The 25484-nt window shown below is 51.2% G+C and overlaps 1 protein-coding gene across 7 annotated transcripts; it reads left to right on the top strand.

Annotated features, from left to right (window-relative positions):
- The first annotated feature begins 634 nt into the window (after nucleotides 1-634).
- On the top strand, nucleotides 635-25484 carry LOC134500735 (src substrate cortactin-like). 7 transcript variants are annotated; one of them, XM_063308103.1, is made up of 19 exons: nucleotides 635-746; nucleotides 4338-4421; nucleotides 7099-7172; nucleotides 8859-8988; nucleotides 10448-10558; nucleotides 12719-12773; nucleotides 13066-13176; nucleotides 13570-13680; nucleotides 14376-14486; nucleotides 14880-14990; nucleotides 15686-15796; nucleotides 16190-16300; nucleotides 17091-17146; nucleotides 18593-18662; nucleotides 19134-19273; nucleotides 20410-20508; nucleotides 23002-23329; nucleotides 24249-24320; nucleotides 24444-25484. In XM_063308103.1, exons 2-19 carry the CDS (start codon nucleotides 4338-4340, stop codon nucleotides 24578-24580), a joined length of 2022 nt encoding a protein of 673 aa, XP_063164173.1. In that variant the 5' UTR covers nucleotides 635-746; the 3' UTR covers nucleotides 24581-25484. The 7 variants fall into 7 exon arrangements, with proteins under 7 accessions (XP_063164173.1, XP_063164178.1, XP_063164176.1 ...); XM_063308108.1 differs by having other exon boundaries at nucleotides 24249-24324; nucleotides 24444-24562; XM_063308104.1 differs by lacking the exon at nucleotides 635-746 and adding an exon at nucleotides 998-1005.

Here is a 25484-nt window from a genome sequence, read left to right as displayed (position 1 = left end):
TAAAAACATCTAAGGGTAGGCTTTTAAAAGGGATTGCCTGTGGCCTGAAACCCTGTTGGGATCAAGCTGATTTTGCCAGGGAGTGGGCAACTTCCTCACCTGTGGGGAAGGAAGCACCTGAGACCAACTCAATGCAGATGAGCTTTCTACGAAGAAGCAGGTGTAAGAGGAAGAAACTGACCTGCCTCGATGTGCTTCCTAGATTTCTGTTGTATCATGCCTTGAGACAACTGCATCGCTTGTTTGCTTCTGCACATGTGCAGAGTGCACTTCCCTTTACTATCAGATACCTTCGGTTAGAAGGGCATGTATTCCTAGCCCTGGAAGATGTGGCATTCCGGTGATAGGGAGGTGCCCTCAGCATGTTCTCAGGCACAGGTCAGCCTGTTTATGGGTGCCTCCTTCGTCCTGGCAATGCACATCTTGAGCCTTTGGAAATTTGCAGGGATTTCTGCATTCCCCAGGTCTTGTGTGGGGGGGCAGCCCAGGCCCGGGCCCGTGCATGATGCAAAAGTGTGCCTGGGACCCTGGTTGGGCAATAGAAGGGCTGAGCTTCCAGCCTCCCCCCCACAACCCCGCATGCCATTGGTCTTGCTCTGCTGTGACAGGCCTGGGAGGAAACAAACCCGTTTGGCGAAGTTAAAACAGGAACTTGGGTTTACTCAGCAGCGCAAGTGAAACCAGGGTGAGTGCAAGAAAGCAGAGCAGAGACACTGCAAGTGGTGGACGTGAGGCTCCCGGGCAAGGTACAAAGGCTGCATGCGGAGCGCGTGAATGCTGGCGGGCAGTTGTGGGTTGTGGGAGGCCAGCCTTGTTTGCTCAAAGATACCAGTGGCCCTCTTGATCTCTGGAGCTGGTGGGGCCCGGGGAGGATTGCTTGCTGGCTTGGCAAGAGGGCGCATTGCCAGGACCCAGACGGTCTGGGGTAGCACCGTGCAGCATCTGGAGTGAAGCAGAGGAAGTTCCAGATGGGGAGGCCAGGCCTTTCCTGGGCATCTGGGGAGGGTTTGCCAAAAAAGGGACTGGTTCACGTGAGCCGGGGTGGTGGTGGCAGGGAGCCAGCTCTGGCGGAAGTCCGGCCTGCAGAGTTGCTCTGCTAACCCAGTCCTGCACCAGCGTTTCCTGGCTGTGCCTTTTGCCAAGTCTTTCCGTGAGGTTTTAAAAGCTGCAGGAGCCTTCTCTGAAGGTGGTGATGTCGGAACAGATCATGAGTGGGTCTAAGTTGCATCTCCCACCCAGGATCGCTCTTTGTTGTGGGGGGGGGCAGTGCTTCTGCAAGCCCCCTTTGGCTCTTCGACCCTCCCCTTGGTCTTTCAAAGGGACGCTGTCTCAAAGCCAGGCTTCCTGGCTCAGCTCGGTCTCCCTCCCACCAGCTCTGGAGAAGGGCTTATATCTGTGGCTTTCTTTCCTCAGCCGCGCACAACCTTCACCCCAGCTGAGCGAAGGCAGAGCATCTCTTGCTGACACTCTGGTTTTTGCTCCCAAGGAAGCGTGCAGAGACCAAACCTCCTCTTTGCAGCATGCTGCCTTCCCAACGTTCAGAGTTTTTTTCTTTTCTTTTAAATGTCAAGGCATTTAGCGGTCCCGGAAGCTCAGTGCATTGCAAGGTCTGTGCTCTTGTGTCCCCCACTGGGGACTTTGGGCAGCAGGTGCTCTTTGCAGTGAGCAAAGGGCCGTTGGAAACGTTTTCCAAAACCTCTGCTGGACTGAACCTCCCCTGGAGATGCAGGATGGTTGAGAAATATCCGTGCCAGAGAAGCAGTCCTAAAATAATTGTTTTAACCAGAATTGTACTCCAGAGGCCACCCTATTCTTCAAAGGGCACCATCAAGATTCAGTTCACCATGTAGGTTGGTTTCATTTATGGCCTGCTCCGAAGGGCGTCCACTCAGGTGTAGGCCTGGCTGAGTTCTTATTTGCCCAAGTCCACAGAAACCAGCAGGGCTCCTGGGAGGAAGGGTCCGAAGAGACTTGACGCTGAATCAGGCCATGGACCCATCCGGGCCAGCCTCTTGTAGCTGGTGAAGTCCACAAACAGATGCAGAGGATGTTAGCATCCTCATGCTCATGTTTCCCCAAGCAGCATGCGGTGGTCCTGGAGGAAGAATGCTGGACTACAGGTAGTCCTCACTTAATGACCATTCACTTAATGATGGTTCAAACTTACAGCGGTGCTGAAAAAACAACTTATGGCTTGTCTCACACTTAGGACTGTTGCAGCATCCCCGCAGTCACATGACTATGAATTGGGTGCTTGGCAACCGTTTCGCATTTATGACTGTTGCAGCATCACATGATCACATGATCGCCATTTTTGACCTTCCTGGCCGGCTTTTGGCAAGCAAAATCAGTGGGGAACCACGTGATCCACGTAACAACAATGTGGTTTTCCTAACACCTGGGGTGATTCACTTAACAATCGCTGCAGAAAAGGTCATAAAAATTGGGCCAGATTCACTTAATGACTGCTTTGCCTAGCAACCAAAATTCTTGTCCCAGTTGTGGTTGCTAAGCAAAGACGACCTGAATGGTGGTTCCTCCCCCTTCATAACCTCCACTTCCAGGCATTTCCTTCAGCTCCTTGTAAAGCAACCTGCTCTGGCGGCCATTAGGACGTCTTGTGGATGCAAGTTCTACTGTTGGTCCGGAAGAAGTAGGATCACAGAATTTGGAAGTTGCTCTTGGGGACATCAGGCCCAGGGCCACATCCGGGCATCCCGGACAGGGGGCCGCCCAGCCTCTGCTCCCTTGTATCTGTCTGGACTCCCAGCACTTACCTTCACTGGAGGGACCTCACCGACTTGAGGCGCTCTGTCCTTAGGCCCGGAGGTATCTGGAAGCACTTCTCCTGACTAACACATCTTATTCAAAGGCATCACTTTCATGGGCTGCTGCTCACTTCATCAGATGCAACGGAGTGACTAGCCTGGTGGAAGAATGATGAGGTGGGGGGAAAAGGTGAGGGGGGATGGGAGAGGAAGATGGGTTAGTTATGCAGATCCTGGTGACTCGTGAGACAGATGACAAGTACCTTAGCAATTAACAACTCTAATGGGTTAAAAACCCATTGGGCGTGTGGAGACCTTCTGAAATGGCCCCAAACCTTGTGACGGATGTGGATTCAGGCATTTCTTGCTCAATGGTGCATTAAAGTCCTTCCAAAATGGTCACTGAGGTCTGCCCTAGAGTATCTTGGGAGGTTGAAGTACTCTTGTTCTAAGTCCTGATGTCTGCCTTGTGTCTATTGATTCTTTCGCACAAAATCTGGGTGGTTGGTCTTATGTAGACTCCAGAGGGGCATTGCTGGAAGATGATGGTATGAAGATTGTGTGAAGGCACCTCTGATCTTGCATGTATCCTTGCTGGGCCTGCAGTGGTGCTGTTGGTGTAGATGTGAGGGCATAGGAGGCATCTGGGTCTGTTGCAGAGTCTCATTCCTGGGTTATGCACTCTCTCAGTTGCCTTTTCTTTTCTGAGCTGAAAAGCCCCCGCTCTGTAACCTGTCCTTAGAGAGGAGTGGCTTTGGAGAGACCTGACTTGGGACACTGGCTTCCACTGCTTGTGGCTGTGACCACGGAAAAGTCTGAGTGGGAGTGTGAACCCACAGAGTTCTCAGCAAAGGGGCTGCAGGTACTCGATGCTTGAAACGGAATGACTGTTTCCTTCTGGCCTTGCATCCGGCTGACTACACGAGGGTTAGCTGAGGTTCCATCCCTTACCCTCCCCACAGTTGCAGGATGTACAACGGTTTAGGGTAGGTTAAATCCCAAGAAAGGGTCACATGTTGTGAGGGATGCACAGCCCGTGAAGGAGAATGCGCACTGCTGACCAAAGTTTCCAAGTTCGTCCTTCCAGGCTCCAGTGCGAAGGGGAGAGAGACTTCCATCTCAGCCTGGTGCCAAGAGAAGAACAGTGGAGAGAGATGGGGCATCTCCATGGGCTGGAGAAGGAGAACATCAGTGGTGCAGCAAAAGCAGAGCATGGCTTCCCTGGACAGGAACAGGAGAGCCTGCAGTCTGGCAATGGCAGTGCAACTCTCCCCTTGGTGGGGCCCACGTCCTAATGCAGTAGGGCAAGCCTAATGCACAGCAGCTCACCCCCCACCCACCCTGTTACTGGGCATTTCTTTATCGTCTGGGGAGGAAGAGAACGCCGTCATCTGGCCTCTTCAAGCAGGAACCTCCTCGTGTTTTGGAATACGACTTCCACTGGCTTCAGCTATGCTGGACATCGGCCATTTTGGTGAATGTGTAACAAGGGAGCTGCAAACCCTGCATTTTGAGAATCTCCACATGAGTGCTTGATCTGGGATTCTCTCTTTCTCTTGCTTGTCCCAGATGTGGAAAGCTGTGGCAGGTCACAATGTGTCTGAGAAGGTGGAGTCCCAGGGAGACGACTGGGAGACGGACCCGGATTTTGTGGTGAGTCCTCCTTGTTCCTGGGCTCCTCATGGTTTGAAGCTCCAGGCCGAGGGGATCTGCCCCCTGGGACTCTGCATGGCTCCAATGGGGATGGGCACAGCTGCAACTAAGGAGGTAGGAGGGGTTGTCTGCTGGCTACAGTCAGAATTGCCAAAACGTTGGCCATGAAGGTGCAGTGAAAGCTCCACCCATTTTTATGTGCATTGCACATGACCCTGTGCACACCCCTGAAGCAGGAGTTGTCCCCCCCGCCCCCAGTGGAGAGAAGGGATCGAAGGAAAAGAGAGAAATGAGGAGGTGTATCTATCTATTCTCTTTCTCTCTCTCATCTATCTATCTATCTATCTATCTATCTATCTATCTATCTATCTATCTATCTCTATCTATCTATCTATCTATCTATCTATCTATCTATCTATATCTATTTATCTATCTATCTATCTATCTATCTATCTATCTATCTATCTATATCTATATCTATCTATCTATCTATCTATCTATCTATCTATCTATCTATCTATCATCTATCATCTATCATCTATCATCTATCATCTATCATCTATCATCATCATCTATCTATCATCGCATTTATATTGCTGCCCATTTCACGTATGTGACTCTGGGTAGTGTACAATGAAAACAGACCATAAAAGACAAACTTTAAAAATTATACCACAATAAAAATGTTAACATTAATTTAAAAGACAGGAGAGAGCATCTTGATATGATGTACTGTGTAGCCATCTCACCAGTTCTCCACTTCCCTGGGGTCCCCAAGCCTGCTGACATAGCCACGTTTGAAAGGATTTCCGGAAGGTTGGCATAGATGGGGCCAATCTCACCTTGGGAGGAAGATGTTCCACAGGGTGGGCACCACACTGGAAAAGGCTCTTCTCCTGGGTCCTGCCAGGTGGAACTCCTTAGCAGTTGGGACCCGCAACTTCTCTCTTCTGCTGGACCTGATGAGATTGGGCAGATGAAATTGGGGAGAGGTGGTTCCTCAGATAATGCGGCCCCATGCCACGAAGGGCCTTAAAGGTCAACAGCAGTACCTTGAATTGGACCTGGGAGCAGACTGGCAGCCAATGCAGCTCATGGAGCAGAGCTGTGACGTGTGCAGTTCTAGAGGCACATGAAACTCCCTGCGCCATCTCATTCTGTACCAGCTGAAGCTTCTGGATACTCTCCGAGGGCAGCCCCATGTAGAGTGGATTACGGTAGTCCAATCTGGAGGTGACCAGGGCATGAGTGACTGTGAGCAGGGTGCAACTGGCGCACAAGACGGAGCTGTGCAAAGGCTCTCCCAGCCACAATGGCCACCAGCTCCTCGAGCAGGAGTGGTGAGGCTAGGAGGGCCTCTGGACTGCACACCGGGTCTGTCTGGGGCAGTGCCACCCCGTCCAGCGCCAAAGATGGCATAGTCCTGGAACCAGTGGGCCCCAAAACCCAGAGCCCCTCAGTCTCGCCAGGCTTCAGCTGGGGCCTGTGGCTCCCCATCCAGGCCCCCACAGCCTCCAGTCCCTGGGATAAGACCTCAGCAGCATTGCTTAATTCGCTGGGGCAGAGATACATAATTCGGTATCATCAGCATACTGAGGGTACCTCACCCATGGCAGCCTCATGTAGATGTTGAACAGGAGTGGAGAGAGCACTGGACCTTGAGGCACCCCACAGAGGAGGGGCTGAGGGTGGGACTTCTCACTCCTAAACACCAACTGGTACTGAACCCGGAGAAAGCAGGAGGTGACTTTCATCTCAGGTTGCCTTGTGCAAACGAAGGTGTTCTGACCTGGGACCAACCAGAGCAACACCTGGAATAGGGCAAGCACCCCGCCATTGGATGGAAGGCTGAATTTCAAAGGGTAGGCCAACTGTAGCTGCTTGGAGGAAAGGGAGTAATGGGCCAAGATTCTCCTATTTCTCAACTTCCACCTCTAAGGAAGGAGGTAGTAAAGGTAAAGGTAAAGGTTTCCCTTGACGTAAAGTCCAGTCGTGTCCGACTCTAGGGGGCGGTGCTCATCTCCGTTTCTAAGCCTTGGAGCCGGCGTTGTCCCTAAGGACCCGTCCGTGGTCATGTGGCCGGGATGACTCACGGAACGCCGTTACCTTCCCGCCGAAGCGGTACCTATTGATCTACTCACATTTGCATGTTTTCGAACTGCTTGGTGTGCAGAAGCTGGGACTAGCAACGGGAGCTCACCCCGCCGCGCGGTTTCGAACCGCCGACCTTCCGATCGGCAGCTCAGCGGTTTAACCCGCAGCATTGCAATACCAGCTTGTTTTAGCGGGGATGAGGCAAACCCAGCCCTTCTGCTTTGAGACCACCCAGGTCCAGCTCACCCTTGTGGGCAGAGATTCCCAGACTTGGACCCTATTCATACTCTTCCTCTTCCTGCCTGGGTAGGATGACTCCATAGTACGTCCAAGGGTAAAGGCTTTGAAGCCAAAAGCAAAGGGACATCTCAGGCTCTCTAGGCAGATGCTTTGCATGAGGTCCTTCTTGAGTTGCTTGAGTTGAGATCCTGAACCCAGCAGAGAACACCTGCCTATCTCTTATGCCCAAGTATCTAAAAAAGACAGTGAGTAAACCACTGTAGGACTTGAGGAAAAACCCTGTATCTGGCATGTCCTAATCAATGATTTTTTACTGTTCTGACTTGGGCCCTCTCTTTGGCAGAACGACATTTCGGAGAAGAAGCAGCGATGGGGGGCTAAGACCATTGAAGGCTCTGGCCGTGCAGAGCACATCAAGTGAGTGGCTTCTCCTCCCCACCTTTTGTCCAGCCTTCAACTTCTTCTGGGCAAAAGTAGGCCTTTGACCCGCTCAAACCCTTTGGCCCAGATTGGCTGGGCACAACTCACAAGCTGTGTCCCCTCTGGAGCCCTGCTCTTGCGGGGCCCTGAGGGAGCTGCTGATTTCAGTTCACCTTGGAGAGACACGGGGTGTCCACAGGGCATGGTCAAAAAAGTCAAGGTGCACATAAAAAGCAGTGGAATTTCATCGCACTGGTACTGCCTCCATCTGGACTTTTATGACCCTACCCTGCAGATACTCCTGGAGAAAACGAACCCCTCTGTGATGCTGTGGGGTTGCTGCATTTCACCCAGAGTGGGGGCTCCATTATGCCAGTTCCAAAAACTCAACAGAGCTGACCTTGTGGGGTCAATAGCTCAGGTGCAAAATTCATAATTCTAATCAGGAACATCGTTTCTTTGGGCCCCTCCCCTTTCCAAGTCTTGCCAGGTGGGGAGGGGCATCATTCTGACTTTTGAACAGAGGTGTGTGAAGTCTAGGACAATGGTCAACTGATGCTCCAGGGCCTGGGGCTTGTCATGCATCGTGGGGCAATCACCTCCTCCCCCCAAGTTGCAGCAGCATCTCTGGAGCTTCATTGAAAGGGACGCCTTAGTGTCCCATGCATGTCAGCAGCAGGGCGGGAAGCCTGGACTGAGGTTCTCGTTGGGCTTCTTAGGTTGGTGGTTACCATGGCAGCGCCTGCTCCTCACAGGAAAAGGAAGTGGTGTCTTCACCCAGTAGTCTGCCAAATAAGGACTGTGGGTGGCCGGCTGCAGAGGAAGACAGAGGTGCTGTGGGGGCGGAGGGAGATGCACACTTAAGAGGAACAGCAGCTTGTTTCCTTCGAGTGATGCAGGCCAAGGCCGGCCATGTCAACAACTGGATGGTGTTATTTGGGCACAGTTTCCCATCCCTGCTTCTGCATTTGGGGATTGGGAACCACTGGAAGGAGAAGGGAGAAATTCAGCGGTGCTTGTTCTGCATCCAGCCCCCACTTTTGAAGAGTCACGGCTCAGATGCTTGGCAAAGAGTGTGCCCTGCCCAGAGACATTTTCCCGATTTACTGGATTACGACACCCATCTTCCCCAAATAGCATGGAATTTGCAGTCCAACCCAAGACGCACTAGGTTGGGGGAACTGATAGGTTCCATCCAGGGAGGCTGTGCTTCAACTTGGCTAGGTGTTTATTGCCCCAGGTCATCCGGCCATATACCATCCAGGCCATCTGCTGGCGCAGGGAGGGAGCATATGCCTTTGTGGGTAGTAAGGGGGGAATTAGAGGCTTTTTGATTTTAAATTGTAGAACGCGCGGGAAAAAGCCACTCGCAACTTTGTGTGTCGGTCGCTTTGCTTCGTTAAGCCAGTTAAAAGAGTGCAAGTCTCTGAACTGTCATTGAGTGAGTGCTCGAGCGTTCCGGTCGTTACATCCTGCCTCTTCGTTGTTACGCTGCATCCTGAAAATTGTTTCCCAGCTCCTAAGAGCAATTGTAGCTAAGGTAAAGTGTCTTTCAGGCAGCCTATCCCTAATCTTCTAGGAGGAAAATAGCTTGCATCTAGCTTGAAATTAGCAGTTGGGTTGGAATCTCCTCCTCCTCCTCCTCCTCCTCTTCAAATCCTGCTGTTCGCTTTCCCTTCTCAGCATCCACCAGCTAAGAAGCAAGGTGTCTGAGGAACACGAAATCCTCAAGCAGAAGGAGCTGGAAATGGCGCCCAAAGCTTCCTATGGTTATGGGGGCAGGTTTGGGACCGAGAAGGACCGCATGGACAAGGTACCAGCCGGGTGTGGGCCTCTGTTCTTCATATGCTGCCAAAGTTTGGGATAGGCTCTTGTTGGTTTGCGCATGCACGATAAACATTGGGCTTGGCTGATCTTGGAAAAAGCTAAGTTAGCGCATAGAGGGGCTAGTAGGAAGTCCTAAGACTGTCAGCTGGAAAACTGAAAACCCCTCCCAGAAGGAGACAACCGCAAAGCACTTCCTTATTGTTGCCAAGAAGACAATACGCAGTTATGAACAGCTGAGCTCAGGGGAACTTACGTTTTTATTTGCACATTCAGCATGTCTCTGTTGTACTTGCCACTCTGTCATCTACAGGTAGTTCTCGCTTAACGACCATTCATTTAAGAGATGGTCTGAAGTTACGATGGCCTCAAGAAAAGTGCTTTACGACCTACACACTTACGACTGACACAAAATGTCACACCACCCCCGCAGTCACGTGATCACAATTTGGGTACTTGGCAGCCTAATCACATTTACGACCAGTTGCAGTGTCCTATGGTCACGTGATCTTTTTTTCTGGTTTCCAGCAAAAAATCATCTACTGGGGAAGCTGGATTTGCTTAACAGCCTGTGATTCGCTTAACGACCATCATAAAAATGGTTGTAAAATTGGGTCCGGTCATGTTGTGACTCACTTAATGACCACACCACTCAACAACCAGTTTTCCAGTCCCTATTGTGGTCGTTAAGTGAGGACTACCTGTATCTCAAGCAAACCCATAGACTTCTTCAACTGTTGTTCTCTGAATAAATTACAGTTGCCCAAGTTTGCAACAACATGCTAAATGGAAGCCAAATCCACCAAATTATGGCTTAGTGCAATGCATGATTAAGCACTGTCATTAAGCCCTGCAGCACCACCACCGGCGCCCTCTGGGGAGTGGAAGCCTTGGGAGCAACAAGGGCACCCATTCCGTGCAGGTGCAATTTCAACGGCAAGCACAGGTTCTTCTTAACAAATGGGGAGGGGCTTGTGCTGGCAGTTGTTCGTTGTTCACAGGTGCCTCATACATGTAAAGACCAATTAAATAAATAAATAAACAAACAAACACCAAATGAGATCCTACGGTAATTTCTTAGGGAGAAAACTTGGGTGCAATTGTTTGTGGGACTACCAAGAGTTTCTTCCTTGGCTCTTTACAGCCCGTTTTCCCGAGCTTGTTCCTAAATGAATAAAACCAAGGCACCCTGCAAAAATCCAGGGATTTCCCCCAAAAGAGGTTCTATGCGGACTTGCCTTTAGGCTCCAAGTATTTAAATTCTTTACCCTCCTCCCTCCCTTTCGAAGTTTGCTCAGCTGATCTGCGCTTGGCCTTTTGCCCAGCGACTGGTGCTTCGGGGCCTGGGATGCCAGGCACGGGTGTGCCTTGGCCTGCTGGAGAACTTGTCCTCTCAACCAGAGAGCGAGCGTGCAAGGTGGTAACCCTGGTCTTCCTTGGTTCTCCAGAGCGCCCTGGGCCACGAGTACGTTGCGGAGGTGGGAATGCACTCCTCTCAGACGGACGCAGCCAAGGGTTTTGGTGGAAAATTCGGGATTCAGAAGGATCGAGCAGATAAGGTTGGACCCGATTTCTTGCCTGTTTGCCTGCTATTTGGTTGGGGCTAAACTCTGCACAACGCCACACCTCAGTCCCAGACCGGTTTGTTTATTTCCTTCAAGGATTGATACGGCCACCCAACTCTCAAAAATATGACTCTGGGGGGTGGACAACAATAAAAACAGGTTTGCAATGCAACAAAGGTGAACTTTGGGGGAGATGGGAGGTGACAGAAATTTGAAATATAAACAAACAAACAAACTAAACTCCATGGAAAACAACCACCAAACAAAGTCATGGTACATGAACATGAGCTCCATCTCATGGGACCAGCTTCTCCAACATCCTAGCTCCAACGCTGGAGGGAACGGTCTTCAGGGCCCTCCTGAAGGCTAAGTGGGTGGAGCAAGTCAGATCTCAGGAGGGAGACCTTCCACAAGGCAATGCCGTCACAGAAAAGCCAGGCTTCCTAGGTCCCTTCAGATGACCGTTACTGCAAGAATGCCTTCTTTCCAAGAAGGAAAAGCAAGGCCTGCTGGTTTGTTCTCTCCTCCAGATGCAGCCTTGATTATATCTCTTAATTGATTCTGATGAAATGTAAATGCTTCAGAAAGCCTTCTTAGCTTGGACTCACTTCAAACATTCAAGTGTCTCTGGAATCCCACGCAGGATCCACAGCAGAATCATCAAGGCTGAACTGCAGTATTTATTAAACAGTGTGCACCGGAGGGGATCCCACCAAAGGGTTGCGGGCGCCTCCCCTGACTACAGAAGGAATGCACTCATATGTATACATTACAGAAAAGGAAATGATGTAAGCATGCATATTCATATGATGGTGCAGGCATATATACATATTCATAAGCAAGAGATCGCAAGTTACTTTCTGCCCTACTTACCCACTCTGAAGAAAGCCATTGTCTTCGTGGGAAGAAGGGAGGGAGCAAACTCCTTGAATGCAAGGACTCATGGACTGCTATGGGAATGTCCTGATAAGTGGTGGGGGAAACAAGCTTCAAGGCTATGTAGCATATTCCTTATGTTGCAATTTGGTTTAAGCAAAACCATCCATCTGAAAACTCTGAAAAGTTACTTTCCTCACATGTCTACGTCCTCTGTTTTCTTCCTCCGTGAGGACAGGTGCTCAACTTCCCCAGCAGCTGGCAGCCGTATGATCAAAGGCCTGCCCCCTTATTATGTGCGCAATGCCAGTAAAAAAGGCCATCTTGATTTTTTTGATTCACCCACTGCTGATACCCTTGCAAGGGAAGCATTAAAAGGTTTTCAGTGTTTGGTCAAGGTTGCACATTCATTCTCTGGCTATCCGCAATTACATGGCTGGCTGGGGATTTCTGGGAGTTGAAGTCCGCACATCTGAAGCGGCCAAGTTTGAAAAACACTGCTGTAGGTGAATTGGTACACCATGTCTATTGTCAGTAGAAAACAAAAGGAAAAGAGAGAGAGAGAGAGTGGCAACATTTAACATTTTATTTGTTGGTATGTTTAAAGCATTTATATGGCCACCCAAATCAAAGCAGGTGACTGGGCGCTATACAAAAATCAGTGTTTTTAAAAAAAACAACCACCATACAAAAGAAGAGCTGAGCACCAAATGAAAATGAAAGGGTGACCGGAGGCTAAAAGTGGTTAAATCCCACCAAATAGGAACTCTGTTCCTCCTGACCTCAGTGCCTGAGGAAATGGAAAAACGAATGCTCATTGTAGCCTGAAAGGGAAGTGGGAGGCTGAATGATTTTACTTTCTTAGATGCCTTTGATCAAGTAAGAGAATCTTTCAAGTCTGAAAGTACATCTCTCCCCCTTACCTTTATGGTCCAAGAAACTAGGGGGGTCCCTTCTGAGACGCTTGCCTCATCCCATTCCTTCGGTGGGCTCAGCTGCCTCTTATCTGATGTTGCCGTCTGCAGCTCTTCCTGTCTCTCGAGGACATTAGGTGACTCCCAGCAGCCCAAGCAGCAGCATTCAACCTCTTTTGCAGACCCCTTCCTGCCCCTCTCCCTCCCCATGTTGGTTTCTTCCCACTCAACATTCAGAGCAGGGAACGGCTTGGTTGATTATTATGTGCCACCAAGTTGTTGTTGACTCTTAATGACCAATAAAATTGCCTATAGTTACTCTGAGGGAATCTGTATAATGTCTGTCGCTTTCCCTTCCCTGCAGTCTGCGCTTGGCTTTGACTACAAAGGCGAGGTGGAAATGCACACCTCTCAGAAAGGTCAGTTTTGAGACCCCCCCCCCCCAGGTTTCCGGGCATTCCTCCCTGTGCCTTCTCCTGGAGGGCTGTTCCCACAGTCTCTGCCCAGCAAGAGGGGCCCAAGGATGCCAACGTTCACTCTCACTGCTGCATCAGTCTCTTCTGAGGGGTGATGCACCACCAGTTTCATATTCTGGGATTCAGTGTCCTGGGACCCACTGGGGGAAAATGAAATGGGTTGGTTTGGAATGCAAACCTTTCAGGCCATCCATCTCATCGAACTTCTGAAAAATTTTGTGTTCTTCCACTGCAGACCATGCCGTTGGGTTTGGTGGGAAGTACGGCGTGCAGAAGGACCGTCAGGACAAGTCTGCCCTGGGCTGGGCCCACAAGGAGGAGATCAAGCCCCATGAATCCCAGACAGGTCTGTAGAGAATGTGGGTGGGATGGAGCTGGCCTTGGGGAGAGGGAAGGTATGAGTGGGCCATTAAGGTGGAACCTGGAGAAGTGATTACACAGTCCAGAGTTTGAAGGAAGCGTGAGAAAGAAATTCAAAACCACCCCATCTTGATTTTGTTCAGTGTACAATGGGTCAGAGAGAAACTCTGACAGGCTTTCAAGATTCTGTTAATATACCCTACAACAACAAAGCAGCATTCTTGGAATCTCTGCAGGTATCTGTATCTTGACCTGTCCTACTTCGTAGGGCTGACAAGTGGAATCTCCCCCAGGGAGCTGCAAGGTCACCTTGCTTCATTTCAATCAACCTCTCATGTCTCTTTGTCTTTCTGAAAAACACTGTGTCTCCCCACTGCAGACCATGCCGTTGGGTTTGGTGGGAAGTACGGTGTGCAGAAGGACCGTCAAGACAAGTCTGCCCTGGGCTGGGCCCACAAGGAGGAGGTCAAGCCCCATGAATCCCAGACAGGTCTGTAGAGAATGTGGGTGGGACGGAGCTGTGGCCAGGTTGTCCTGCTAGTCAGCTCCTTTTTGTCCTGGATGGCCCCCTGTGTTGCTTGGGCCCAAAATGTATGATGGTTGCCTTTCTTCCCCATTAGTCTGTTACATGAGCTGCCTCTCAGAGCCTGAACATGAACTCTAGAATTGGAAGGGGCCAACCCTTGCCCAGGACGGGAATAGAAATTTAAGGGTCCCAAGGAGTTGGCTGTCCAGCCTCTACTTGGATCCCTCCAGGGAAGGGACGTCCATCTGTCTTTGGATCATCACATGCTCCCTGTCAAAACAGGGAGATAGCTTTGGCTGAGAGGTGATGACTAGCCCATGCCACACAGAGAGACTTAAAAAACTTTAGGGCCTACTCAATACACTGACTGTGTCCACACAGCCAGGTCACACAGCCAGGTCAGCTGATGTTTTAGTGGCTGCATTCACCCAACAAGCTACATTTGCTAACCTTGGTAAGGTTTTGTAGTTGTGAGTGGCTTATCGGGTTGTGCCAAGCCAGGCCATTTGATGGGTTGGTGGTTCAGTCTATCATGCAAACTCAGAAAATACCTAATTAATTTCCAACCTCTCTCTGGGAGCTGCAAGTCCATCTTGTTTCATTTTAACTGACCTCTTGTGTCTCTTTGTTGTAACGAAAAATGTGTCTCCCCACTGCAGACCATGCCGTTGGGTTTGGTGGGAAGTACGGCGTGCAGAAGGACCGTCAGGACAAGTGTGCCCTGGGCTGGGCCCACAAGGAGGAGGTCAAGCCCCATGAATCCCAGACAGGTCTGTAGAGAATGTGGGTGGGATGGAGCTGGCCTTGGGGAGAGGGAAGGTATGAGTGGGCCATTAAGGTGGAACCTGGAGAAGTGATTACACAGTCCAGAGTTTGAAGGAAGCGTGAGAAAGAAATTCAAAACCACCCCATCTTGATTTTGTTCAGTGTACAATGGGTCAGAGAGAAACTCTGACAGGCTTTCAAGATTCTGTTAATATACCCTACAACAACAAAGCAGCATTCTTGGAATCTCTGCAGGTATCTGTATCTTGACCTGTCCTACTTCGTAGGGCTGACAAGTGGAATCTCCCCCAGGGAGCTGCAAGGTCACCTTGCTTCATTTCAATCAACCTCTCATGTCTCTTTGTCTTTCTGAAAAACACTGTGTCTCCCCACTGCAGACCACGCCGTTGGGTTTGGTGGGAAGTACGGTGTGCAGAAGGACCGTCAAGACAAGTCTGCCCTGGGCTGGGCCCACAAGGAGGAGGTCAAGCCCCATGAATCCCAGACAGGTCTGTAGAGAATGTGGGTGGGACGGAGCTGTGGCCAGGTTGTCCTGCTAGTCAGCTCCTTTTTGTCCTGGATGGCCCCCTGTGTTGCTTGGGCCCAAAATGTATGATGGTTGCCTTTCTTCCCCATTAGTCTGTTACATGAGCTGCCTCTCAGAGCCTGAACATGAACTCTAGAATTGGAAGGGGCCAACCCTTGCCCAGGACGGGAATAGAAATTTAAGGGTCCCAAGGAGTTGGCTGTCCAGCCTCTACTTGGATCCCTCCAGGGAAGGGACGTCCATCTGTCTTTGGATCATCACATGCTCCCTGTCAAAACAGGGAGATAGCTTTGGCTGAGAGGTGATGACTAGCCCATGCCACACAGAGAGACTTAAAAAACTTTAGGGCCTACTCAATACACTGACTGTGTCCACACAGCCAGGTCACACAGCCAGGTCAGCTGATGTTTTAGTGGCTGCATTCACCCAACAAGCTACATTTGCTAACCTTGGTAAGGTTTTGTAGTTGTGAGTGGCTTATCGGGTTGTGCCAAGCCAGGCCATTTGATGGGTTGGTGGTTCAGTCTATCATGCAAACTCAGAAAATGCCTAATTAATTTCCAACCTCTCTCTGGGAGCTGCAAGTCCATCTTGTTTCATTTTAACTGACCTCTTGTGTCTCTTTGTTGTAACGAAAAATGTGTCTCCCCACTGCAGACCATGCCGTTGGGTTTGGTGGGAAGTACGGCGTGCAGAAGGACCGTCAGGACAAGTGTGCCCTGGGCTGGGCCCACAAGGAGGAGGTCAAGCCCCATGAATCCCAGACAGGTCTGTAGAGAATGTGGGTGGGATGGAGCTGGCCTTGGGGAGAGGGAAGGTATGAGTGGGCCATTAAGGTGGAACCTGGAGAAGTGATTACACAGTCCAGAGTTTGAAGGAAGCGTGAGAAAGAAATTCAAAACCACCCCATCTTGATTTTGTTCAGTGTACAATGGGTCAGAGAGAAACTCTGACAGGCTTTCAAGATTCTGTTAATATACCCTACAACAACAAAGCAGCATTCTTGGAATCTCTGCAGGTATCTGTATCTTGACCTGTCCTACTTCGTAGGGCTGACAAGTGGAATCTCCCCCAGGGAGCTGCAAGGTCACCTTGCTTCATTTCAATCAACCTCTCATGTCTCTTTGTCTTTCTGAAAAACGCTATGTCTCCCCACTGCAGACCATGCCGTTGGGTTTGGTGGGAAGTACGGTGTGCAGAAGGACCGTCAAGACAAGTCTGCCCTGGGCTGGGCCCACAAGGAGGAGGTCAAGCCCCATGAATCCCAGACAGGTCTGTGGAAGGAGGTGGGGCTGGTAATATCTTGGAAGACCATAAATATGCACAATGGAAACAAGATTCTGATATCTTTTAGCTGAGGACCACAAGGTCTAGTCCCTTTTTTGCTAGTTCAAGGTTCTGAGTTCTTCTCCAGAAATCTGAGTCCCTAGGACTGGAAGAGATGGTGGAATTGCTGCCAAACAGGGGACAGCTAAGGATAGCAGATAGACTTTGCTTGGCATCTTCCTTTGTTATTCTCAGAGGCCCTGTTGCCCTCCTTCCTCAGCTGTGTTTGCATCTGCTGTAGAGAGGCAGTTGGTATCTGCAGAACTCCACCAGAACATCAGTTCTAGCCGCTTGGTTGTGTCTCTGCCTTTTTGAAATCTGCTGTATCTATTCAGCTAGCTTAGGCAGGAAGTTGGTGGTACAGAAAGACTCAGTCATGCTTAATCTGGCCCGGGCTGAGCGCATATGGAGAAGATCAAACCCATGAGTCCCAGGTGGGACTAGGGAAGGAGGTGGGGCGTACTATGAAGTGTGCAGTCCAGTTTTAATTGTGCAAAGTGGTCCTTGTGTGCCAACATGCACATTGGGGTTGTACTTCGTAGGTGGTTCTGGTGTTAAGCAATCAGCTTCGTCCCCCAAAACGCAGCGCCCAGCGCCAACTCTTTCAATGCAGCGCCAGCCCCTCAGAGGCAGACAGCCGCACAGGGGCTGAGATGGAAGGGTTCCAAGCCCAAGTTTCTGAGTTCAACTCATGCTTCCACCTTCCATGAAAAGTTGGCTGTTTTCTCTATTGCAGACTATTCCCAGGGCTTTGGAGGCCGTTATGGGGTGCAGGAAGACAGAGCGGACAAGGTAAACGGAGGCCCAACCTGGGACGGACTCAACTGGGCCTCGATGGTGGAAGAAGGTGCCCAGGAGGACACTGGCACATTTCCAACGGCCACAAATACCCCTAATCCTAGCACCGCTGCCTGATGTTATTCCCATCATCTCAGAATATTAAGACTTCAGGAGAGCCTTTCCCGATCTTTTCCCACGCAGATATGTCGGATCACAACTCCCATTCATCGCAGCCAGGGTGGCCGTAGCTTCCTCTACCCTTTTGCAGTAGACTTAGGCTGCCAGGGGGTGCCCAGGGAGGTAAAACAAAGTCAAGATATCGTCCGCTTCGGCATGACAGAAGCCCCACCCCTTTTTTGGGTCTGTCTTGCATGGGGCGTATGTACAATGGGCGGGGGGGGGTCTGTGGGTCTGGGCGTGAGCTCCATGTTGCCTTTTTGGACCCCCTGCAGATGCTGCTGCTGCTGCATTCTTAAAGTGGTGCCATTCGGCTGCATTTCAGCCATTTCCAACATGACTTAAAAGGAGAAAAACCTGTTTTAAGTGGCCTGCAGCCTTCTCAGATTTGTTGGGAGAAGGATAAGTCAGGAAGGGGTGTGATAAATCCAGAGCGATGAGCAAAAAAGATGCCACGGTGGGGCAGCTCTGCTTGCAGAGAGAGGCCCAGGTGAAGTCTCCCATCTTCCATCGGATCCAGGCCACGTGTGTTTTAACAGAAAAAGAGAGAGAGGAAAGGAGAAGAGCTCGGCTCAGACCTGGAGCTGGGTGTGCCTGGGCCCGAGGACTGTAACATTTGCCCCCCTCTGCCCCCCTCTTCCCCGGGTGACTTGTAGTCCCACGCGGCATCTGGAAGGCCGGAGTGGGTAGAACGTTGTGCTGCTTTCTAGCCGGCTTCGCTGAGTAGATTTGCACGCTGCGTTTTCTTCTGTGGAAACCAGGGAACAACCTCACAATGGGGAGGGAAGAGATGGGGTGTTCCCTGTTGATCCTCGCTGAGCTGACCAACCCCAGCTTTTCACAAGGTCAGCACAAAGTTTCCACCACCCGCTCTGCCCTCTGATCATAGCCTCCTAGGCTCGGCAGAGCCCCTGGGTGAGCCGTGGAGATCCCAGTTGCGGAAAGAGCTGGGATTTGAATGGACCAGCCTTGTGGATGCGCTTAGTGGCTGAGCAGTGGAGCCTGGACCAGGGGTGGCTTTGGGCCAGTCTTTCACCGTTGGCCTGTCCTACGTCACGGGACTGTTGTTGGGAGATATTGGTAGGGGAAGACCCTCGTTTGCCACCTTGAGTTCCCAGAGAAAAGGTGGATGTCAATAAAAACAGTAGTGAGGAGGGGAGAAGAGAATGATTCCAAAGACACATCTGGGGGTAAATGCTATAGGCCGGTGGATCTTGCACACACAGCACGTGGGGCATCTCTCTGTTGTCCAGCTGGGCTTTCCCCTGACTTCTCTTGCAGAGCGCAGCTGCTTTAGGTGAAATGGAAGCTCCCACTGCCTCATATCAGAAGACAACGCCTGTAGAGGCTGGTAAGTTTTTCCACGGGCATTGAGGAAGGCTGGGAAGAGGAGTGCGAAAATGCCCCTTTCTCACCCCTGGCAAGGCGCACATGGGCCCTGAGTAACCCTTGGTTGCTAGGGCGAAGGCTCTGGAGCCCTGACAATCAGCACCTCGAGGTTCTGCGGCAGCGTTCCTTGGAAGCTGCTGGCAAGTGGGCGGGTCTGCGCTCTTGGGTTGACTTCCCAGGTGGCAACTGCAGGGGAACCGATTTCCCCTGCCAATGAGGAGATGCCTTCTGACGGCTTTGTCAGAGCGAGGGGGGTGGCCTTCACCTGAGGGGTTTAAGCAGAGGCTGGGTACCCAAGAGCAGCCTCTCTCCTGAAGACCAGCCAGTCGGGATCCAACCTAGGGATAATTCGGTGTGACCCTTGGGATGGAGATGGAGGAGGCTTCTTCTCACGGTGCTGAGACCCCTCTATTGACCTTCTCATTTGAAACAGCTTCTGCTGGGACGGGCAACTTAAGGCGACGTTTTGAAGACATGGCCAAGACAGCAGAGGAGGAGAACAGGAAGCGGGCAGAGGAGGAGCGAGCCCGACGTCAGGCCCAGGAGCTTCAGGCTGCCCGAGAGGAGCCGAAGGTGAGGGCCCAACCAGGCACGTTCTCCATCAATCATCTCAAACTGGGCCAAGGCTGACCTCTGGGGACAAGCCCTTCTTGGTTTAGGGTTGTTGCTAATCAGTATCACAGCCTGCCCATCAGAATAAATCACAGAAGCGAAGCTCACTTGCACGCACGTGCCCAGCCTGGCCATGTGAGTCTTCACCATGAGTAAAAAATTCTGTACTCTTAAGGCCACCTACGGGAGTAGACGAGGGCCAAAAAATTCCATAAGAGCTTGGAGATCTCTGCACTGGAGGGCCTTTTCGGAGACATTCCTCTCTTTGTGGGAATGGAAATGTCTCCTTGAGAGCCCACGGGCACGGAGCGTCCTTTGCATTATCGGTTTCCTCTGCTGCGCACCAGCATGAGGTCACAGAGCCCTAGAGCTGGAGCTTGGGGGCCATTAGTCCAAACCCCTGCTCAAGGCCAGGTCCGTCGCAGTGCTGCAGTTGTGGAGAAAACAGGCAGCAGCCTTTTCCACACTGCTGGGAATAACCGAGTGCGACTTCTCCACACTGGACCCACTACTGTACAGCTCAGACAGTAAAGGAGGAGGCAGGACAGGAGAGACAAGTCAGGGCAGTGCCCGTTTGCGGCTGTGCCGTGTGCCTTGCGAGCAAGCTGGTGCTGTGAGGAGTTAATACGGGCAGAGCCTGGCTATCCTCACCGGGCACGTCCACACTCTGGACCGGGCACGTCCACCCCTCTTCGGGGACGTGTGCGCCCTGGACCAGGGCATCAAGGGGAAGTCAGGCTTCCCCATCAGGCAGGACTGGAGCCAGGGAGGCAGGTTCACACATGTCCCGGAGATCTTCCTTGAAGCCATAAAGAAAGAATTGTAGCCACTGCTGCGTTTCAGGAGCAAGCCCCGTTTACGGACACCCGTTGAAACCTCCTGCCCTTCTTCTCTCCTTGGGCTGCCTGGCCCTTCCGACTGTATGGGAAGCAACCCTCGGGAAAGTAGTCCCCGGCTTCCCCCCACTGCCCAGGTCTTTCCAGCCTGGGGTTCCCACAAAGGTTTTACTCTAGAGGGTTGGAAAAACAGCCCAAGGAAGAGGGTCAAGGCAAGGTTGGCCTGCCAGAACAAATGGCTGAATGTCTTTCTCCTTTAAGGAAACAAAGAAGAGTGAAGAGCGAGTCCTGAGCCCTCCATCGGTGCCTGGACAGATGCGCAGAGAGGCTAAGCTGCCCCCTCTGCCTCCCGAACCCCAGGTAGGAAGAGCGTAATGTCTGAATGTGCATGCACAGGTACAACATTGCACCGTCACTCAGGAGGAACAAACTGTACCAAGCCCTTGTTTGCACAAGGCCAACTTTCCAGACAGCTTCTGGGCATCTGACGGCGCTGCAAAGTGTCTGCTGCAGCTGGGGAAGGGCTGATGGTCTCGCTAGATGAGGAATCACAGGGCTGAGGGCACTGGGGGTAGAACCGGCCCACGGCTGTGTGTGTGGCAGACTGACCGGCACTGCCCTTGTGGGGGATGGAGCACAAGGCAAAGGTGCAACTGAGGCTGGCAACCTAATCTGCTCCTTCTGGAAACAGCGGGCTGGGAGGCCTCCTTGGGTCAAAGTCCTGCTGGGTGGTGGAGGTCGATACCTATGCATGTGTTTTGCGAGCAGGAGACCCCCGAAGAGTGTCCTCTCCCCACACTCTTGAAGCAGTCTCCCTGATTCTCCCACAGCAGGGCTCGCCCTTTGCTCTCTCCGGTTGGAAACTCAGCCCTTTGCAATCCCAGAAGGCTGCCTTCCTCGTTGTCTGGCCCAATCCAGCAGGAAGCCTTTTCAGAGACATCTGAGCTGACAGACAGTTTGAGGACTCCAGTAGGAGTCCAAGAAAGGAAAAGTACATCAGCAGGAGGTATCCAGAACAGCCCTAGAGGGTTCCTAGGGCCCATGTGAGGGAGCAGAACTATAGGATCCATGTACCACTGGCCTGTATTGCTGTGAGATGGCAGAAATGCACCTTCTGTGCTTGGAACGAGAAGCGTCTACCAGTTGGCACAGCTGCCCATTATGGGCTACAGGCCAGTGGGAGGCTCCTATTTCAAGCCCGGCTTTCTCTCTCGAGCTGCCCATCACCCCCTTCATAAAGACCGGCTCTGCCTTCTCCATAGCTCTGTTCTAGCTGGTCTTCAGTTCCACCGGAAGATCCAAATCTGCAGATATTCCTGGGCCTGATCCACAACTTAGAAGCATAGAATCATGGGCCAGAAGGGACCTGACAGTGCAGGAGTCCTCATACCATCCTGTCCTAACAGTCAGGAACCACGCTGAGACTAGGAATAGGTCTCTAGTGTTTTATTACTGCTACATAAGACAGAAAATCCTAACAAACTGAAGAAGCGTGGGAAAAACCCAGACAGATAAACCCCGAAAGTTAAGGCGGGTCTGATCTGTGTCTCTTTGAATGGCTGCTCAACTCCTCGCTACTACGCATGCGTTTTCCCCCCTGGATAGAGGCCCCCTCCTGCTCGCCATCCGTACTCATGACACATCCCAGACAAATGGCCGCCCAACCTTTTCTTGAAAACCTCCAGTGACGGAGCACCCACGACTTCAGGAGGCAGGCCATTCCACTGCTCAATAGCTCTCACAGTCAGGAAATTCTTCCTTATTCCAAGTTCGGGTCTCTCTCTTCAAAGCTTCCAGCTGTTGGTTCTTGTGCAGCCCTCAAGAGCTCTGGAGAATGACTCTCCACCCCCTTCCTTGGGGTGGCCCTTCAAGGATGAAGACTGCTATCTCATCTCCTCTTAGCCTTCTCCTCTTTAGGCTAAACATACCAAGTCCCTTCAACTGTTCTTTGTAGGATTGAGCCTCCAAGCCCCTCACCCTCTTCGTTGCTCTTCTCTGCACTCTTTCCCGTTCCTCAGTGTCCTTTTTGTATTGTGGCAACCAGAACTGGACACGGCATTCCAGGTACAATCTGACCAGGGCAGCCTAGAGTGGCACCACCCCTTCCTGTGATCTTGACCATATGCCTTTATTCATGCAACTCAAAACTGTGTTTCTAGGTGCTTGCAAACCCATTGTTTGACTATTATTTTTTTTCTAGGATTTTTCCAGGAATTGATGCCAAGCTGATTGGTCTGTAGTTTCCTGGGTCCACTTTCCCCGCTTTTTAAAATATTGGAACACCATGGGCTCTTTTCCAGTCTTCTGGCATTTGAGAAACCCGCGTGCTCCAGGGTTTCTCAAATATTTCAGTCAGTGGCTTTGAGATGACATCTGTCAGTTGGGAAGAGGAGAAATTCCCCAGGAGAGGCAGAGCAGCCCTGGAGACAGGGGGAGAGCATTGGAGGGGGGCGCAGGGAAAGTGAAGGCACCTGCTCCCTCTCTCCACATAGCGGAAAGGAGGCCAGGTGGTTTTAGACCTTCCTAGCTCATCGTACGTCCTACTGAAACGTCCTCCTCTTGCTTAAACCTCTGGCTGCTTTCAGAAAGAGAGAAGTGGAAACAAATTCCAGCTGCAATGAGACATCTAGGAGTTCAAGGACTCCCCCTCACTCGCCTGCCTGCCCACCTGCCCAAACCAGGTGCACCTCTGGTCCTCAGAGATGTCATGCGGTGTGGGATTTTGCTGTCTGTAATTATGAGCAAAATGTTGTCATGCTGGGCCCGTCTAGCGAAGTTCTGGTTCCTCAGAGACAGAAGCACAGACTTGATGGGAAGTGAATTTGACGAGGGAAGTGGTTCTTCCTTTTCTAGGAAGAAGAGAAAGAGGACCTTCCTCCTGTCCTTCCCCCGCGGAGCCTGGACTTGCAAGATGGCCTCAGAGAGCCCCCTCTCCCACCCGCTGGCCAGCAGCAGCAGCAGCAGCCCGTCTATACTGAAAGCACAGAGTATGATGGTGATTACGATGAGGTGGTTGGAAACTCGGGCTACCAGGAACCTCCTCCCTTGGTGGGCGATGATGACGAAGGAGGGGACTACGAGGAAATGCCGGACCATAAGGAGGCTTTCAGTTATGGCAGTGCTGATGTGGACCAGGACTATGAAGAGATCCCCAGCCTTTCTGGAGGAGTGGCTTCTTCAGGTGAGAAGAGGAGGGCAGGCTGGTCGTGGAGGGGCGGGCTTTACCTTCACGCTGGAGACTGAAGTCTTGATGTAAATTTGTAGCACTCTCTGGTCATCGCTTTATGAAAATTGGGCTAGAGAAGGTCACTTTGCAATACAGGTAGTCCTCGAATTATGACCATTTGTTTAGTGACTGTTTGAAGCTACAACGGCATTGAAAAAAGTGACTTACGACTGGTCCTTGCACTTACAACTGTCGCGGTGTCCCCACGGTCATGTGATCAAGATCTGGGCTCTTGGCAACTGGCATGTACTTACGACAGTTGTAGTGTCCTGGGATCACGTGATCGCCATTTGCAACCTTCCCAGCTGGCTTCCAACAAGCAAAGTCAATGGGGAAGCCAGATTTGCTTAACAACCACATGATTCACTTAACAACCATGGCGATTTGCTTAATGGCCGTGGCAAAAGGGCCATAAAATTGGGCATGACTCACTTATTGACCGCCTCACTTAGCGATGGAAATTCAGGTCCCAATTGTGGTCATAAGTCGAGGACTACCTGTACGTTGAATTTGAAAATGAGACTGCACTTTGAAGAATTCCCTTTGGGTCATCTTTTAAGATCGTCCCAGTTCCCTCAGAATGCCGGACACAGAATCATTAAATCAGAGGAAGGCAGATTCCCTTTGCACATTGCAAAAATCTTTGCCAGGGTGAGAGCATGAAGAGCAGTGGGAGGTTCCACTTCACTGGACGATTTGAAGCATTCTTGATAGACATTTCTTAGAGATGCTTTAATTTAAAGTTCTGCCCCATTAAACGTGGGACCGGTTATGCTTCAACTCTATCTTTAAGTGAACTGAGCTTGGAAAGAGCCAGGATAGTTCACTTGGTAGTCACAATGACGCACCCAGTCTCCACGATCTTCCTTTTCAGGCAGTGAAGAGCCTACGTACGGTGTGGGGGAGGGAAACCTCTCTGCTCTGGCCCTCTATGACTACCAGGGAGGTAGGTCAATTCTTCTGGGTGACGGGGGCTGGGAGGTGAATGGAGGTGGCCCTGGTGGGGGAAGCTTGCCCTTGGTCTGAACAAGGGTGGCACGCTAATTGATACCTTCCCCCTTTCTTCCAGAGGGAGATGATGAGATTTCCTTTGACCCTGGAGATACCATCACCTCCATCGAACGGGTGGACGAGGGCTGGTGGCGTGGATGCTGCCATGGCAGAGTCGGCCTATTCCCAGCTAACTACGTGAAGCTCCTTCAGTGAAGCTTTGCACAATGACGGCGTTCATTACCCGCTTCTCCAGTGCCCTTGTCTTGCTGGCCATGTGACACCACCACAGACCACAACCCCATCCTGAGGAGGAGGAAGCAGCAAAGTCCTGTCTGTTCTTGCAGTGGAACGATCAGATGCTTCTCCTTCCTGAGCACCTTGTGCGTCTCCAGGTTCTGTCCTCCTGCAGTTCCCGTCATGCTGTGATCTCTGAACCTATTCAGGCTGCAACTGGTTTTGTTCAGCCTCTGGCACCGGGTCCCCCCAGCCCTCCCCCGCCCTATCTTTCTGTGGCTACTAATCCCATCTTGCTAAATCTCTCAGGGACAAAGGGAAAGAGTTGCTAAAAGCTCAGTGGGGTTAGTTGTGTTCATGCAACATGTTCCATCCTAATTGTATTTTAAGAAAACACAAGGGTTTTCTTCATATATTGCACTGAACACGTAAGCCAGACTGAGGTGATGGGCCGGTTCATGCCACCTGCAAAGACTGTGGCTGAGCCATCAACTCGTTTCATCTTGTGTTATATACTCTGCAAGCCCAGCCAGTGGGTCCAAGAGAGGGACGTTCTGCTCCTCTGCTCTGGCACGTGCTAGAAAATAACCCTCTTGCATCTCTGAATGTTGGTGGGAAACTGTGGAAAGCACGCTTAGCCTTCCACGTCTGCCGCTCTTTCCCCAACCTGGACTCCACCCCACTGTTGGAGCCTCCCTAATCCCTGATCAATGTGCCTGGAGGGAAACCGATCTCATGGTCTCTTACTCCCATAGCTTGTACTCCTACATGCAAAAAATAGAGGAAGTGTCGTCTTGGGTCTAAATAATAAATAAGTAAAATTAAATATATTTAAATCTAAAGGTGTTTAATTTCCCAATCAAATTTCAATATATGAAATAGC

The sequence above is a fragment of the Candoia aspera genome, chromosome 7, assembly GCF_035149785.1.
Source record: "Candoia aspera isolate rCanAsp1 chromosome 7, rCanAsp1.hap2, whole genome shotgun sequence".
NCBI classification, from domain to species: Eukaryota; Metazoa; Chordata; class Lepidosauria; order Squamata; family Boidae; genus Candoia; species Candoia aspera.
This window is presented reverse-complemented; position numbering and strand designations above follow the sequence as displayed.

Bases quoted from the DNA above. Each gene is read 5' to 3' on its own strand.
- LOC134500735 (XM_063308103.1), top strand. From the start codon at position 4,338: ATGTGGAAAGCTGTGGCAGGTCACAATGTGTCTGAGAAGGTGGAGTCC. The intron at 13,177-13,569 runs GTCTGTAGAGAA...TCCCCACTGCAG, and splicing joins GCCCCATGAATCCCAGACAG to ACCATGCCGTTGGGTTTGGT. The intron at 15,797-16,189 runs GTCTGTAGAGAA...TCCCCACTGCAG, and splicing joins GCCCCATGAATCCCAGACAG to ACCATGCCGTTGGGTTTGGT.